Source organism: Nomascus leucogenys, chromosome 2 (assembly GCF_006542625.1).
Source record: "Nomascus leucogenys isolate Asia chromosome 2, Asia_NLE_v1, whole genome shotgun sequence".
Taxonomy (NCBI): Eukaryota; Metazoa; Chordata; class Mammalia; order Primates; family Hylobatidae; genus Nomascus; species Nomascus leucogenys.
This window is the reverse complement of record NC_044382.1, coordinates 45,383,175-45,400,466: the sequence shown is the minus strand read 5'-3', so window position 1 is coordinate 45,400,466 and position 17,292 is coordinate 45,383,175. Positions and strand designations below refer to the sequence as shown.

The window sequence follows — 17,292 nt, the reverse complement described above, 5'->3', positions numbered from 1 at the left end:
TCTATCCACCTAGACCTGAGCTTCGCCCCTGCCTGCCCTGTCCTGCCCAGGACACAGATGTCCACCCTTGTGACTCTGGCACGGAGAGTACAGATATAGGCTGCCATAAACTCCTCTCTGGTTGTGGTCTGAGCCGTAAGACACAGAGGCTGCCCAGCATGATCAGCCACATGTCCCGAGGTAACTAAGGGTAGAAATTCCAGGCACCCTCACTCAGCTGGAGCTACAGCCAGAAGCCAGTGTGCTTGGAACTGGAGGTCTTGCAGGGAAAATGCTCAGAAGGAAATCTCAGAAGAAAGAAAATGATTTTTATTTTATTTTGGTGTGGGGGAGGGGGGCAGAGTCATTTTCTCTTTATTTAACATTCTCAGCTTGGTCTGCTGTATTAAAAGCAATTTAATGTGATAATGTTAAAAAAGATGACCCTTCACCAAGCAAGTAAGAGTGTTCGATAAAAGGGAGATCAACCATAACGCCTGAGATCAATCTTCCAAAGATGGAAATTTCCCTTTGTCTATTTCTGCATTGGAAATTGATTAACTTTTTATAGGACTGATGAGTTTTTCCCCAGCACCTTTGATTCAGTGTCAAGGAAAGGCCCACTTTAGCCGGGCTCTGCTTGGCAGATTTATGAAATGGACTTTAACTATATTAAATTTTAAAGAGGAAATCATTGTCCAATTACCACGCTTGTTAATGGCTTCAGGTGCCTCAGGCCACATATCTGCCAGGTTAGAACAAAGTGCCTGGTAAAGTTCTGTTTACCTGGAGCCGTGTGGGCCTGGATACCAAGAGCTCATAGCGGCTTCTGTTCAAGACAAGCTGATGCCACCTGCCCTTGGTGCTCCCTACTCGGTAGTTTGAGGAATTGCCAGGTGGTTCCTCCTGCAGGTAGCTGTAACTATCAGGACCTGGGATTTTCCCAGAGCAGCCTGAGTCACCTGTAGGTCCCTGGCCCTGCCCCTTGGGGTCTTAGCCAGAGCTGGGGCCTACTGCTGATGGAGGTGGTGACATGCTGGCAAGGCGGTTGCCCCGGGGGCTATGGGCAGCAAGCCTTCTGGGATGCAGGCCTTGAATGGGCTTGCGCGAGCCGCTCAGGTATGGGTGAGCAGAGCAGAGTCATCTGAGATTCCCAACGTGCTTCCTGGAAGCAGGCTCAGGACTGGCTGGAACAGAGGGCCTACGTTCCAAAGCTTCTGGTGGCTGCACCTTACTAGGGTTCTGTGGGTACTTGCTGTCCCTACAGACCTTGAAGGAACCACGTGGTGCCTCTTGGTGGGAGCCATTCTCCCCAGGGAGATTCCAAGTGCCCTGAGGAGAGCAGGTGCATGCATGTCAGCCTACCAGGGTTTCATCTCAGTTCCATCATGTCCCAGGCAGTGAACAACTCAGGCAAGTTGTCTGATTTCTTAGAGCCTCAGTATCCTCATCTGAAAATATCTGTGAAGTGGGATAATAGTAGTCCCCTCCTTAAAGCAGAGGATGGTCAAAAGATTTAAGGAGGAAATAATAATAATAAAAATGATGATGATGGCAACAATACTGATGACTATCTCTATTGAAACACACCTTGTGGCCAGGCACAGTGGCTCATATCTGTAATCCCAGCACTTTGAGAGGCCAAGGTGGGCGAATCACCTGAGGTCAGGAGTTTGAGACCAGCCTGGCAAAATGGTGAAACCACATCTCTACTAAAAATGCAAAAATTAGCTGGGTGTGGTGGTGTAAGCCTGTAATTCCAGCTACTTGCAAGGCTGAGGCACAAGAATGGCTTCAGCCCAGGAGGCAGAGGTTGCAATGAGCCATTATTGCGCTACTGCGCTCCAGTCTGGATGACAGAGTGAGACCGTGTCTAAAAAAAAAAAGAAAAAGAAACATACCACATGCCAGGTACCACTCTAAGTCATTCACTATCTTAGCTCATTTAACCCTCATGATGACCCTGTGAGGTTCACAGCTGAACACAGAGGCACAGTGAAACGACATTGTCTCCCAAGGTCCACTAGCACATACATGCTGGAGGCAGCACTTGACCTTAGGCAGTTTGACTCTAAAGTCTGCATTCTTTGCCACTATCCTACATAATGAACTCTTCTGTGTTTATTAATCATAGGTCAAGGGCCTAGCTCAATGTCAAGCACATGGCTCAACGGATGCTAGGGCACTCCCCACCCCACTTCTTCCCAGTGACCGGGCCACAGCCTTGAGAAGGTCCCTGTGCCATGTTTAAGATTTCTTTAAATTGGTATCAAAGGTGGGGACCTGTCTTTATTATCCATCCACTGGGTGGACAGTCTGTGGTCACAAGAAAAAAGCTGCCCACAGCCCCCCACCACCCATCTCGGGGAGGCTGATCTCACTCTCCTTGCAGATCTTGCACCTGCCTGGTGTGGCTCTAGGGCTACAGACCCTTAGAAACAAACCAGTAAGCAGAAGTAGGAATGCAGGCCCCTCCAGCCCACCCCAGCTTTTCTACCATCAGGACCCTATAGGCTCCTCCCTGCAACTGGCAGTGGCTGTGGCCCCAGTGAGTGAGGTCACTCTTTCCTTGCTTTCTATACTGCAGACACTAACTACCCCTGTACCACCTTGCAGCTCAACGAAGGACATGTGTGCTGTGTTGAACACTGCAGTCTCAGGGGAGGGAGGCAAATGACAGGGTGTAATGCAAGTGTTTTCCCACATGAGAGCAGGGCTTGGCGGGGGTTGACAGGTAGACACAAGGCTTTCTGCAAACAAGCAGTCTGAGGTTTGGGTTCTTGATCTTTGGATACTAAGGAAGTCCTAAGGTAGAAGACTTGGGGACTTCCAGGTTATAGCTCCAATGGTGTTCAATGGAAACCAAGCACTGCTTCCTTGTAACTTTTCTGCTGAGTAACTAATCCTACTCAAGGAAGAAAAGATTGATTTCCTAGTCAAAACATCAGAGACCAGGCCCTCTGAAGTGAGTTTTTTGCCAGATAGCTGAGAGGGCCTGAAAGCTTGTTTGTAAATAGAGGCTAAAGGTGGCTGGTGGGAAGAAGAACCTGACCTCGTTTTGTTTGTGAGATGTTCTCAGAGGTATTGAACACATGCTCTTAGACACCAGGGCGCCAGGGTGGGAAATGGAAAACTGGATTCCTCCATAATGTGACTTTCACTGAATGCCATGCCCACCTGAGCCAGTTCAGAGCTGCTGAGATGGCCATTGCCATCTGCATCTAAGTCCCTGAACAGAGATTCCACCAGGAGGTGCTTCTGGGAGGCAGGGTCTTGTCTGCTGTCTCCTTCTTGGAGTGGCTGCAGGCGGGTCTGGAGCGCCAGAAGGACATTCTTCAAGCGGGCATAGCCGGCCATGGTGCACTTGTCACCTGAAAGAGAAGGTGAGGTTATTATAATGAGACTTATCCCATGGTCTTGAGAGAACATTCTTGCTGCTGGTCCATTCATCTCACTCACAAATAGTCACTAGGCTTTCGCTATGTGCAGTGTATGGTGCAACTGTAGATGGGACTTGTGTTCTGCTCACCAATCCATCCCATAAATATTGATCGAACATGGAATGCATGCTACACATGATGCAAATGCTGGAGGGAACCTGTTTGTCCATCTGACAAATATTTATTGAGCACCTACTACAAGCCAGACTAGAGTGACTGCCAGATGGAATGGGAAATTCTTCCAGCGGAATATATAGCGGCAGCCCCACAGAGGCTTTAGGAAAGCCGCCCCCAATTCCATTTTGTAATCGCTGGTTTTTGCCTTAATCCTACCTTAAAGGCTGCTTTTGAATACTTGGCCTCTTAGATTAGGGAGTTTTAGTTAACAGGACTAATAAGCCCTGCTTATGTTAATTAGGCACCCTCCCAGAGCTGGATTACTTCAAAACAAACATATACACAAGTCTATGACCAAGAAACAAAAAGAAGCTTTACAACGTTAAAACCGAAGCACACGGCTCGTTTTATCCCAGGCGTGCTTGCTGAACGGCATCAGAACCGTGCAGTGTTTGGGGAAGTAAGGCCTGGGATGCATTGCAGCATGGCGTAGTTTATCTTGCTGGTGACGGGCTTCTAGGATGGACATCACGCAGGGCATGGCCCGTACACTGGGACTGCAGGAGTGTCAGCGGAGAGGGCAGCCCCTCCAGCTTCCCGTCTCCCTGGGGGATGAGTACTTCCAGCGCCTGGCTTTGCTGAATCCTGGAGAATAGGCATGGGCTCCTCACTGACCATTCCAGGTTGAAGGCCAATGGGTTGCTGGAGCCTGGGGCTCTTCTCCTTAATTCCAAGGCCAGTTTAGGGCCTGAGATAATATCCCAGAGTTGGAGAGTCAATAGCAAGAAGCGTTAGAGAGCATGAGCTCTGAGGTCCCCTGGGTTTGAGCTCCAGCTCTGCTGCCATCAGGCATGTAGCCTTGGGCAGGGTGCCTCAGTGATCTCATCTGTGAAGCAGAGATATCAGTGCCTCCCACACGGGGTTGTTACGAGGATTAAGTAAGATGTGCACATATAGGCCTTTGCACCAGCGTGGCACCCAGTAAGAGCTCATAACGTGATAGCTACTCTCTCCCTTGTCATTATGGGAACCACGTTTACTGAAGAGCAACCATCAGGGAAGCTACTGGGGTGACAGGGATGATGGGGAAGTCTGTCTGTTTCTCTCTTCCTCCCTTCCTCTTTTCCTCCCTCATACCCTCCCTTGATATGCCTGGACAGCCCAACCACTTTTTCTTGTGCTTGTTTCTATTTCTAGATTTTCTTCCAATTTGGGGTCAATTGAGTTCCGTCAGAAACAGATGCCCATTACCATTTCCTCTTGCATGTTTATTTAGAAAAAAATCAATTGTTGTGTTCAATATAATCAGATCTATTTGCTCTCTGGGAGTCTTCATGCTCTGACAAGAACGCCTCTCTCCCACCCCCTCACCTTGCTTGCATCCCTCTTTTGCCTGGTAGGATATTGATTCCTGGGAGTTCTTGGGGCCTCAAGAACTCAATTCTCAAGTCTGTAGATCTACATGGCACTGAAAATAGTGGCTTTGTCCCCCTACAAAACTTGCTGGGTTTTTCCTTTTTCTGGGCCTGGATAAGGATCAGTTTTGGGGAAGGGGAGGAATGGTTTTGCCTGAGTCTAGCTTCTCACTCCCTGAAAGAAGCTGAAATTTGGTCCTGGCAAATAGACCAGAAGTGGGGGTACAGAATGAAAGTGGAGGTGGGGCCGGATGCTGGGGTAAATGGAGATGGATATGTGCCTGTGTGGAGGGTCTGCAGGAACCAGCATTTCTGCAGCCCCCAGGACTTCCTGGAGCAGGGGGCATTTATACCCAGATACTGAAATACTGATGTACACAGCAGGTGGATATGGTGTCAGGAAGAGGCTGTACTCAGAAACATCAGTGGGCAATCAGGCTCCGAAGAACATGCCACAGCAGGGCCACCTGAAGGTGAGGCCAGGCCGGGTCAGAAGGGCAGGATGCCCCATCCTTGTAGATCCCCCCAACCTTCCTCCTGGACCTTGGTGGGGCATAAACCACTTCTGGGCTGTCTGCTGCCCTAGGCAAGATTCCCTTCTGGGAGCCTCTTGTTTCATCTCAGGACCCCAGTGGCCAGGCCGGCCTAAGCATGGAGAGCGCCTTGGGAGTTCTTGGGGTCACCAGCTGGCAAACCCATTTCTCAAGTCTGTAGAGCTACACAGACTGGGTCCCCCTGTGAGCAGGGGTCTGCAGCTAGACAACACCTCCAACACTGGCAGGCGGGGGAAACCATCCAGGTGGGTCTTGCTGGGATGGAAGTGGGGTGCTGTAGCATCCTCCCCAAGTTCGGCCCCACCTCACATCCTCACAGCTGCCCGTGAGCACAGACTTCTGGCTGCTTCACCCTGGCAACTGCCCAGCAGACACCTTCTGGTCAGGAAGGTATGTGCAGGTCTAGAAGTCAAACATCTGGGGGAAAGGGGTGGGTCCTTCAGGTCTCCAGCATCAGCTGCCTGAGCCCACAGTCCCACCCCCTGCTAGGGCCCACACTGGCCAGGCCTCTCCCATCCTTTTACCAGCATTTATTTACATACTGTGTGCCCGATGCTGGGCAGCTTCTAGTCCTGGGCACTGTGGGTGCCTGTGGTGGGAGGCCAAGGGAGGGATGTTCAGGATGAGACCTGTAGGATGAGGAGCTGTGGGAGGAAGCAGAGGGAAGAGCAGGCCGGGGGCAGGACTGCGTGTGCAGGAGCCATGGTGTGGCACGTCTGGAGACTGGCGAAAGCTGGTGTGGCTGGGCTGGAGGGGCTGAGCCAGGTGGAGAGTGAAACAAGACAGGCAGGAGAAGGCAGTGGGACAACCCAGGCAGAGCCTCCAAGGCCATGGGAAGTGTGTGGCACCGCACATCATGCTGTTCAAAACTTCCTTTGTCATTTCTTCCCTTTACTGAGGGCACTCCATGCCTGGGCCAAGCTCACCACTGGGGTCCTGAGATGAACCAAGGGATTCCAGGAAGAGAATCTTAAATCCTTCTTTACCCCAGGAGCAACTGTGCTTTAATGAGTTGCAAGAGAGAACTTTGCCCAAACTCAAATCATGAAGTCATTTGTCCGAAATTACTGAGCTCCTCTGGTGCCCGATAGCACTGGGGAAGGGCCGTGGACCCTGGAGGAAAGGCAGCCTGATGCTCAGAGCTCTATTTCTGTGCAGATGATCACTCGAGATCCCAAAGTCCAAACTCTCTTTTTGGGAAGGCTTTTGAGCCTTCATCTCCAAGGGCTGCCCTCTTGGTGGCTCCCTGCCTTCACTCCCTGCCTTTGTCATCCGAATTCCACAGGGCTTGAGGTGGGGTGGGGGAAGGAAAACTTCCTTCCTTGCCTTCTTCCAGCCCCCAGAGGCAGATGCCCCAAAGCTGCAGCCTCCGGCTCAGTCTCCCTGGATAGCTTTCCTCCCTCACAGCCGGCCTTGGCTTCCAGGATAGATATCTTCTTAGCAAGGTGTGTCAAAGTCATAGGTTACCAAATTCCAGTTTTATTTTTATATTCCTGCCCCCTGCTGGTTTCACTGTGGGGTCAGATAGGAGTGACTTAGCTGTGTGGAGCACTGGGCATTTTGGACACCACCGGACATGGTCTTCAGCTAAAGGCTCCCTCCCCTCTTCCAGCTTCAAACATTGGTCTAATTCTGAAAGAAATACATGCCCATCAAAGAACCACTTGGAAAGCGCAAATAAATATAAAGAAAAAGAAAATAAATCATCCTGAAATCCACCTCCCAGATGCAGCTGCTGTCAACACACTGCTGGCCAGATGTGAAGCTGGGCCCTCTCCATGAGTGACACTGAGCCCATTATTGAAATGAGCTCTTTCACTTAGTCCAGTCCTCGTCTGCTGTGCAGCCTCTGAAACCTGTCTTCTGATCTTCCTTCTGTCCTTCTCAAATTCTAATCATTGGCCGGGCGCAGTGGCTCACGCCTGTAATCCCAGCACTTTGGGAGGCCGAGGTGCGTGGATCATGAGGTCAGGAGATCGAGACCATCCTGGCTAACACGGTGAAACCCCATCTCTACTAAAAGTACAAAAAATTAGCTGGGCATGGTGGTGGACGCCTGTGGTCCCAGCTACTCGGGATGCTGAGGCAGGAGAATGGCATGAACCCAGGAGGCGGAGCTTGCAGTGAGCCGAGATCGCGCCACTGCAGTCCAGCCTGGGCGAAAGAGCGAGACTCTGTCTCAAAAAAAAAAAAAAAAAAAAAAAAACTCATCATTTTGTGCAAGAAAGTGTCAGCACCCAAGGTTCATGTCTTTCTTATCTTCACCCCAGTCAGCCCTGCCCACCTGCCCAGCAATTCCACACAGGTGACTACAAGAGAGGTGGAGGGTGTGGGGGGACTGGGGGGACAACTTCAGCAGCACTGATCACTGGGCATGCTCCTGCCCAGGGGCCTGGTATTGACTATCCCCCTGGCTGGAGTGCTATTCACCCAAATCTCCACCTGGTGTACTCATCTTGGCCTCTGCTTAAACATCACCTGATGTAAGCTGGCACCCCTTACCTTCATCACTCTCCATGCCCTGACACTGTGTGTGTTGGGCCTGGCTCCCAGGGAGGGAGGGAATCAGATCTCTCTGGACAAGGGCAGGGTCCAGTCTGAGCCTTGGTCCACAGGATACTTTGCTCCTTCAGAGGGAAGGTCCCTGGGGTGTGTGGCAGAGGCTTGGGGACTACCCCACCCCTCCCTGGTGCCCCTATGGGTGATGGTCAAGATGATGTTGAGAATGATAGTGGCAGGCCGGGTGTGGTGGCTCATGCCTGTAATCCTAGCACTTTGGGAGGGCGAGGCGGGTGGATCATCTGAGGTCAGGAGTTTGAGAGAATGGTTCAAGAGAACGCCATGAGGAGCCCTGAGCCGGGGCCAAGATCCCATTGCCAGGGCCTCTCCAGCTCAGCCTGGGATGGGGAGATTTGGAATACAGTTGAACTTCAGCATCGATTAATCCAGAGGCGTGACTCTTCCAGAGAGAAGGTGGGATGCTTGCATATAACCTTGACGTCCATGCCTTGAACGAGGCTCAGCAGCGGCTGCCAGGTTGGGACCCGCAGGGGACCTGCTTCATGAGTGGGCAGGACTGCCATGATTTGGACTGCAGAGGTTTCTGCCCACATGTTTGGAAAGTCATTTCAGTGTTTTCTCTGAGTCTTGCTGGTTTCCACGTAAAGAGAAATTCGTGTTGTCATAAATAAGGGGATTTTATTTTTGCCTTTGTGGTAACCTTGGCTAGGTCAAGCCTTATGGTGAGGTTTGGAGAATTTCAGGGAAGCCCCCTCCATAGCTGGAAATTCCCTGTGCTCTGAACACAGCTGCCCTTTCTCATGCTGCCCCACCCCCTTCCTGTCTTCAGGCCCAATCTACCTGGTCTGTAGGAAGCCTATCCACTTACACACACACACACACACACACACACAGGACTGCCTTCTCCCTCAGCCTTCCTTTCTGCCTGCTATGAAATCCTTTCTGGGTGAGGCTTGCCCCAGCCTTAGTTTGGGCTCCCCCAAAGCAGTCCCTGAGATGAGGATCTAGGGGCAAGCAGCATATTTGAAGATGATCCCAAGAAGTGCTGGAAGGAACAGGAAGTAGACTGGGAAGGGAGAAAAGCCAACAAAGAGTTCACTCATGAGTGGGTTGCCGCTGTGGGCAATGGGGATTCAATCCCATGGGGTCCTCAGAGGGACTGTGTAGAACACACCGCAGAATTGCTCCACTGAGGTGGGAGGGAGCCGGGATATTTTTCTACCAACTTCCATCCCTATTAGCTGAGGTTGCTCTTGGAGGAATTCACCACCTCCAGCTAGCAGTTCTGGACCTCCCAAATGAGGACTGAGTCCATGCCTGAGACCAGAAAATGTCCTCAGGCTGAAGCTGCAGGTGCCTGGGATTGGATGCTCTTGGCAAGTGTTATGGGGAATCGTCCACCCAAGCTGCACATCACCTCTGGGGTTGACCGGGAGAAGCTGGATGGGTGGCTTTCAGCATCTGCTATGTCCCCTCAATGGGATTACATGTTCTGAGCAGGCAGGGGTTGAAGTGGACAGTTCCCCATGCAGCATTACAGTATGAAATGCTTGTTGAATGAGAGGACCAGAGTCCTGTGGCTCCATGGCAGTCTCATGAAGCTGGAGCCAGGGTGATGGGCTCATCCTGTAATAACCTTGTCTAAGGTCTTCAGGTGGACACAGACTTCATCATAGGCTGCCGTGTCTGCCTGATATCAACACTGCTAATGACAGTCACCACAAGGCCAGAGCACTGGATGGGGGATAAGGAGACCACCTGACTTTAGCTGTGAGACCTTAGGAAAGGCATTCACTCCCCTGCCCTTCCTACTCCTATTCACTATCTTAAAATGGGGATAATAATAGCCTCTTACTGCCTTCCAGGGTCATGGCATACAAGGCAATGTGAGGACTTAGCAAGTGGTTAGGCCAGGCCTGGGGTCTTCTCCTGGCGAGATGGGCTCAAAGCCCCAAGGGAGGGGTATGGCTCATTTGTCTTTGTTCCCTTTACTGTGGGGCCTGGGACAGGTTGGCAACTAAATCAGTGCTCATGGCTAAACAGAAGACAGAAGATGTCCTTATCCTCTCCCTCCCTCCTGACCACCAGTGCACATGCCCTGTCTGGGGCTTCTTGGGGAGAGAGGCTGCATGTCCTGGTCAGCCTGACGCTGACAGCGTCATTGACAGGCCGTGTGAAGGGCTCAGCCACCTTTCTGCCAGCCTGGGTGCCCTCCATGCCACAGGGTTGGCCTGGCCAGCTCCTGGCCCTGGCCTGGGGCTCCTTGCCCGCACATGCGTGGAGCTCCTCCTGCTCCCAGACCAGGCCTGCTTTGGCAGATAAAATATTGATCAGCCTGCCGAGGAGCCCAGGGTGTGATCCTATTTTCCTGTCAGAACTTGGTAGTGAACTACATTTATCAAGCCCGTTCTCCATGAGAAAGGTCAGTCGCAGATCCGGCTAAGTTGTTATGACACCTCATTAATCTAGTTCCCTCAATAACTGTCCCTCTTTGAAGATTCTAATGTTCTCTCATTCCCACTGCACTCCCTTCACACAGAGGAAGATGATTATAGCAGGAGAACAGGCACATCCACATTTAATTTTTGAGCAAAGGGAGATAGGTAGCAGGTAGCAGTCTCTGGAATTAAATGTCCATCAAAGAAACACTTTCTATTGCAAAACAAAGGGAAGCAAGGGAGACATTGTAAATATTCCATGAGCCACTTGTGCCCCTGCCAGACTGTGCTCAAAGGGACCATCTTCATTCTGTGGCAGGTGAAGCTCCTGTTAAAGGCATGGCTGGGGCTGGGAGACTCCGAAGAGTCAAGGGGAGGGAGGCGTTGTGTAATGTGGGCAATGTGGAAGGTGCTACACAGGCCGTCGGGAGCTCAGATTCTGAGAAGGAGACAGGCCATGTGGTCAAGGCCCAGGCCTTGGATCCCAGGGGTGAGGCACCTGCACGGTGGTGGGGCGGGAAAGTGGGCTGTCTCTTGCTGCTCTGTCCTACTCTCTCACTGCAAGGTATTTCTTCACCAACTCCTTCAGCCTCCCTCACCTAACACACCAACTCTGCCTAACGGGGGCCCTCGTGTGCTGCCCTGTTCTCTCTCGCCAGCCTTCTCCAGCCTTCAATTTCTGTGACTTTTTCGTCCACTGTGGATCATCAGGATCCCTGTTAGACTGTGAGCTCCTCCAGGGCAGGGGGGCCTTGCTTACAGGTGTACCCCGAGCACCTGGCCCAGCACCTGCACATAGAAGGGGCTCATTCAGTGTCTGTTGCCCGTGTGACTGTGGAAGACGGGCGGCAGGTGGGCTTGGAGAGTGGCTACAGCCCTGCCCTGAAGAAGAGACAATCCCAGCCACCCTGCACCATCGTGACAGGTCTGGATCTCTGGAGGGAGCTAGTGCCTGTGTCACCCATCATGTCAGTTCCTTGGGGGGCATGCTGACCATGTGGTACATGTGGCCATGCTCACTGAAGCCCAAACCTCCATACCTCACCCAGTGGGGATACCCCAAAACCTGCAATGCTGGCCCCATGGAGTGAACTCCAGCATGGCCAAGCTGGGGGTGGTGGCAAGGTGGTCTCTGGACACTAGGTTGCATAGAAGTGTTGTGGGCACAAGGCAGCTGCCTGGGAATTGCTTCTGGAGAGGAGGAGGAGGAAAGCTTCTGCCTTCCAAAATGAATATCCAAAATGTCTTGGCATTGCTGGTCAGGACAACCCTGGATCACCCTGTGAAGAGGCCAGCCGGGCACCCTGTGCTTGAAACAGCCACCCAGGTAAGGAGGCCTGTGGATGAATTTGGCTATGGCACAGCTTCAGGAAAGACCCTGTTTTTTGCCCCGGCTCTGATCAGTAAATGAGCAGAGCCAACCCTGTGGACCATCTGTGTTCTTGGGGACAGCTTTATACACAGGCAGAATGTGAGGTAAGGTGGGTGGGGGGAATCCCCAGGCCACTGTAAGACCCCAGCCCCATGAGTCTCCAGGGTGCTGGAATTTCCCTTCTTGGGGTCACTCTACTCTCAGGAGTCCCCATTTGAAGAATATCCAAAATGTACTGGAGAGGGGAATGCAGGACATGGCTCGACATCACGAAAGAGCTCAGCTGCCACTGCTGGAAGCAATCCCTTTGGGGAAGGGGGCGTGGACCTAGGGGCAAAGGCATGGGGAAGGAAGACTTGCCTGGGTGGGGGATGGTGGGTCTGCTCTGAATGCCAACAAATGGGGTGAGGATCTCTCTTCCCAAATCAGACACAGGCCATCCCTGCAGAAACCACATAGTAACCAGCCACTCTCTGGGGCTGCACTCACTGGGCTCCAGCCCCTCTTCAGCCTGGCAGGGTGGCTAGAGCTCAGATCCCCAAACCTCACCTGAGAACCCCCCAGAGAGGCCCAGGGGAGAGACAGGACATGCCCCCAGACTCTTGGCTGCCTGTCCCCCAGACATTAGCAACACTGGTTCCCACACTTTCCCCATCAGCCTGATAAGTCATGTCACGTGCTGCCCCGGCAAAGCTTCGATCTTCACCACCAAAGCAAAAACCTGGCTTAATTGTCTGGCACCCACATTATAGCTCAGTGTGGCTGTGTTACATGGGCCTCAGTTGTGATGTGTCATTCTGAGGTCTATTTTGAAACTGCTAAGCTGTGCAAAGAACAAGCAGCATTTTACTCCTGGATCTAATTTAGGAGCTGCCGTAACTTTGCTGGAGTTTAGCTTAAGAGGAACAGATGTTTAACTTGATGTAAATTCAGGAACATTAACAATCTTTCCGCTGCCATTTCTGGGAAAATTCAACTAACAATAAATGCCAAAACCAATGGGCTTATCTTTAAGATACATTTTAGCTAACACGATGTCGTTTCACTGACAGTGGTGACTGAGCCACAAAACTCTGAAAATTCCAAAAGATTGTTACACACATATGATACAGTCTTCTCACAATCCCCAAACAAACATAGACAGGTATACTGGAAGTCGTGCCACCTGGTAATCCACTGCCGCTGTCCCCTGGGGTCTGTGACTTCTAAGTGAATGGGTCACTATCCCCTTCTCTCAGCACCCTGTGGTGGTGTTTATGCCTGTCATTGGCCTAAAACCACTGGCTACTCTAGCCTTGAAGGCCCTCCCAGTGGTCCCAGTCTGGCTCCACTGACTTCCCACTCCCTGCCAGAAAGCCCGCCTGCACAGCTTGCTCCCAGGTGTCCCACTCCTGGCAGCCCCTCTCTTCAAATCTGACTTTTCTGCCAAGGCCCGGTTCCACAGAGCTGTTTCCATCCATTCCAAACCACACACTCTGGACCTTGGCTCTGTGAGCCTGGAGGGGTTTGTCCTTGTCTCCTAGACTGAGCTTCTTAAAGCAATGACTGCTCCCAGCATCTTTGCATCTCTTGGGTGAATAGCTTCATGCTCTTAGAGAACACTGCTAACAGGGACCTATGGTGGGCATACCTTCACCAGGTGCTGCAGCCTGCCCATGGCCTGGAGGAACTCAGCCTGCCTCCTGTCCCTTCCATCACTTGGAGCTCTCCCTGGAACACTCTTCACTCCTTAGTCCCAACACCAGAACCAGCAATGAACCAAATGCAGTCATTAGACAGATGAGAAAACTGAGGCCCAGGGTGGGGAAGGGACATGGCTGGACCACGGGGCTGACTAGTAGCAGATCCAAGTTCAGAACCCAGATCTCCTGACCCTGGTCTTTCAACCACATAACACCAGGGCCTCAGGAAACTCAGCGAAGAACCTGCTTTCCCTAGAGGAAGCCCAGGACAGGCCTGGCTGAGGAAGCGCAACAGTATGGGAGAGAGGAGAGCTGCTATAGAGTCTCACCTCCAGAAAGTCTGCAGGTCTGTTAGAAACAAATTTTCAGCTTCTAGAAGGGTAGCAAGTATGGGGTGAGGCCCGGAAAGCTGCATTTTAAGAGTCTCTGCTGATTCTGGCACAGAGAGTCCACTGAGCACACTTTGGGAAACACAGTTTTAGCAAACATGCTTACCTTCCCCCTACCCGACGGGACTCACTTGGCCACCTTGCTTGAGAGCTGACTGGCTCTCAGGAGGGGCCTAGAAGGGAAAATTACAAGGCATTAAGTCAGAAAGAGAAGCTGGGTAATAGCTGGAGGGTGCCCGCCTCTCCGCCAAGACCCAGAGACAGAGCCGAGCAGTTCCTCCCAACATCCTGGCTCTTGCTTCCCTGCAACGGAAGAGGGCCTTACATCAAGGCTGCCAAAGTATTCTCGGTCAGTTTCCGTCTGGTCTTTTCCCTGGAGTGTCCATATTTGTCATCTCAGCTAATTTTGAATTTTCTAGGTTGAAGGTACAAGGCTCACTTTGGAACCACAAACAGAGTCTGCATGTCTAAGGCTTGACATGGCCTTTTACCCAGGGTTAAACACACACGAGGCCATGCAGACCTTGTGCCTGGTTCCCCAGCTGTGCTGCACTGGAGCAGACCTAGCCGACTCCAAGGCTGGTGGCAACATCCACCTCCACTTGCACCTGAATCCGCAGACAATGCCTCATCTCACTTTGCACCCCAGCATCAGGTCATTTAAATTAACAAAACCACCCAGACCTTTGTTAGATAAATGGTACATTTGCTCATGAATACCTGGTTCAATTGATGTTGCTATAAAATCTGCCGTCTGACATTTACAATCCTCTCTTTTATTCCTATTAGAGAAAGCAAAATTGGTTGGATTCCTGGGAGAGGGATCCACATATACTTTTTATGGTTGACTGGCACATCTATCAGGTGGCCCCAGAGTGAAAGAGCGATGTTTGAAAACATGAATAAATGCTAAAGCCCTCCTAGTATTAATAACTTTATTTTTTACTGTTGTGTTAGTGGAAAACCTCCACCAGCTAGATTCCCTAACAGGTCAGCATTCCTTGTGGAAGGTGGGCAACAGCTTCTTATGAACTCCGGCTCCCCCTTTGCCCTGTCCAGCAGCTCAGCCCTCCTCCCACTCTCCCTGTCACTAGCCCCAAGAACAGAAGCAGCAGTGCTGGACTGGCGGTCATTCACCAGGCGGGGAAGTCGGAGGGGATGTGGGAGTGTGGGCGCCTTCCCCACCTCCTGTTTAATTTTATTAATTTTGTTCCCAAGACTTCCTTGGGAGGCTGCATCCTCCCAAACATCTAACTAAGGGGAAAAGGCCGGCTGTTGAGCTGGCAGTAACTTTGCTCAGCATCAGCGAGGCAATGGCGTCAGCGATGTCCAGAAATGTAGCTGCTTTGAGCTTGAGCTACTGTGGTCTTTGGGTGGCCACTAGGCTGAGTGGTGGGCACATCCATAGAGACAAGGCCGGGTCTGAGGCTGTCGCTTCCTCTGCAAGTGATCAAGATGAGGGTTACTGGCTCCAGACTGAGGCTGATGGGTCAGGCAAAGGGAGCACTTAGCTCCCATATGGACTCATCACACACACAAGGAGTCTCTATAAACGGTCTCAACAAGGGCAGTGCTGTCCCCAAGAGGCATCTTGGAATTTTGTGGGGGTGTTTTTGGTTGTCACAATGATTGGAGGGCCTTGGTGGCACTTCATGGGTGGGGCCAGGGGTCCTAGCGATCCTGACCTTCACAGTACCATCCTGCACAAAAACTTCTGCTGGCCTGGTGTATTAGTCGGGGTTCTCTTAGAGGGACGGAACTCAAAGGAGATATATATATATATATATATATTTATTAAATATTAACGTACACAGCTGTAACAGGTTCTGTTTGCAGCTCTCACAAAGTCCCACAATAGACTGTCTGCAAGCTGAGGAGCAAGGAGAGCCAGTCCGAGTCCCAGAACTGAAGAACTTGGAGTGTGATGCTCAAGGGCAGGAAGCAACCAGCCCGGGAGAAAGATGTAGGCTGGGAGGCCAGGCCCGTCTCCTTTACACATTTTTCTGCCTTCTTTATATTCGCTGGAAGCTGACTAGATTGTGTCCACCAGATCAAGGGTGGATCTGCCTTCCCCAGCCCCGACTCAAATGTTAATCTCCTTTGGCAACACCCTCACAGACACACCCAGGATCAATACTTTGTATCCCTCCATCCAATCAAGTTGACTTTCAGTATTAACCATCACACCTGGCATCTCATCTGAGTTTTTAAATGTCTCATTCACAGCAGCAAAACATCTGGTTACTATTACTTGAGCCTAGAATCTAATGTGTTACACAGCATTCACCCCGTTCGCCCCGGGTTTGGCAAAGGCATTCCAAGGATGCACCTCTGCTGTCAATTGTAGATTTTGTTTACTATTTTATCAAGAATCATTCACCATTTTGGAGAATCCCATCTCTAAAGCGATGACACTTGCATATTCAAGTTGTCAACATAACAGATGTGTAACAGGTTCTGTTTGCAGCTGTTGTATTCTTAGGGTTCCATATGTAGGTGCTGACGTCTGGCCTCCATGAGTGCAGCTGGTGCCCAGACATTTACATACTGAAAGGTTTATTTTATGCTCGTCACTTTTCCTGCATTTCTCCTTTTTATCACATTGTATTAGGCTGTTCTTGCATTGCTATAAAGAAATACCTGAGTCTGGGTAATTTATAAGAAAAGAAGTTTAATTGGCTCACAGTCCTGCAGGCTGTACAGGATGTATAGCGCTGGCAATAGCTTCTGGTGAGGCCTCAGGAAGGTTTTATTCATGAAAGAAGGTAAAAGGGGAGCAGGTATCTCACAGGGCAAGAGCAGAGGCAAGAGAGTGGGGAGAGAGGTGCCACACCCTTTTAAACAACCGGATCTTGCAAGAACTCACTACTGTGAGGACAGCCCTGAGGGGATGGTGCCAAGCCATTCATGAGAAACTCACCCCCATGATCCAATCACCTCCCACCTGGCCCCACCTCCAACAATGGGGATTGCATTTCAACATGAGATTTCAGGGTACAAATATCCAAAGAATAATACACCTCAAATATATGTCCTATTTGATGACATGTATCCATTTCAAGATAATAAAGGGGGGCTTTACAAAAGATTTGCTATAAAAAGGTGGCTTTAGGTCTGACGGGGGTAAAGACAAGTGATTTACACGAGCAACCCAAATCTGTGGCCTTACTTCTTTTCACACTCCCAGGTACTGTGATTTTTAAAAAACAGCAGCAACAGTGTGGGAGTATGCCTGTGTGTGCGTATGTGCTGAAGTGTGAGTGTGTCCCTGTGGTTATGCTGTGGACACACGTGCACCTCTGTGCAAGCTCTGCCAGCATGGTCAAAAACAGGGGGGCAGGGGATTCAGGGTCATGCCTGGGGGCCATGGAGGCTCCCGGCCTCTA

The 17,292-nt window shown here is 51.0% G+C and overlaps 1 protein-coding gene across 3 annotated transcripts in view; it reads right to left on the bottom strand.

Annotated features, from left to right (window-relative positions):
- FSTL4 (follistatin like 4) overlaps nt 1-17,292 on the bottom strand; it is a 420,631-nt gene that overhangs the window by 118,937 nt on the left and 284,402 nt on the right. For all 3 annotated transcript variants that reach the window (XM_030829211.1, XM_030829231.1, XM_030829222.1), the window contains exon 5: nt 3,157-3,350. In XM_030829211.1, coding sequence (XP_030685071.1) covers nt 3,157-3,350 — 194 coding nt within the window. The remainder of the gene's footprint in view (nt 1-3,156; nt 3,351-17,292) is intronic.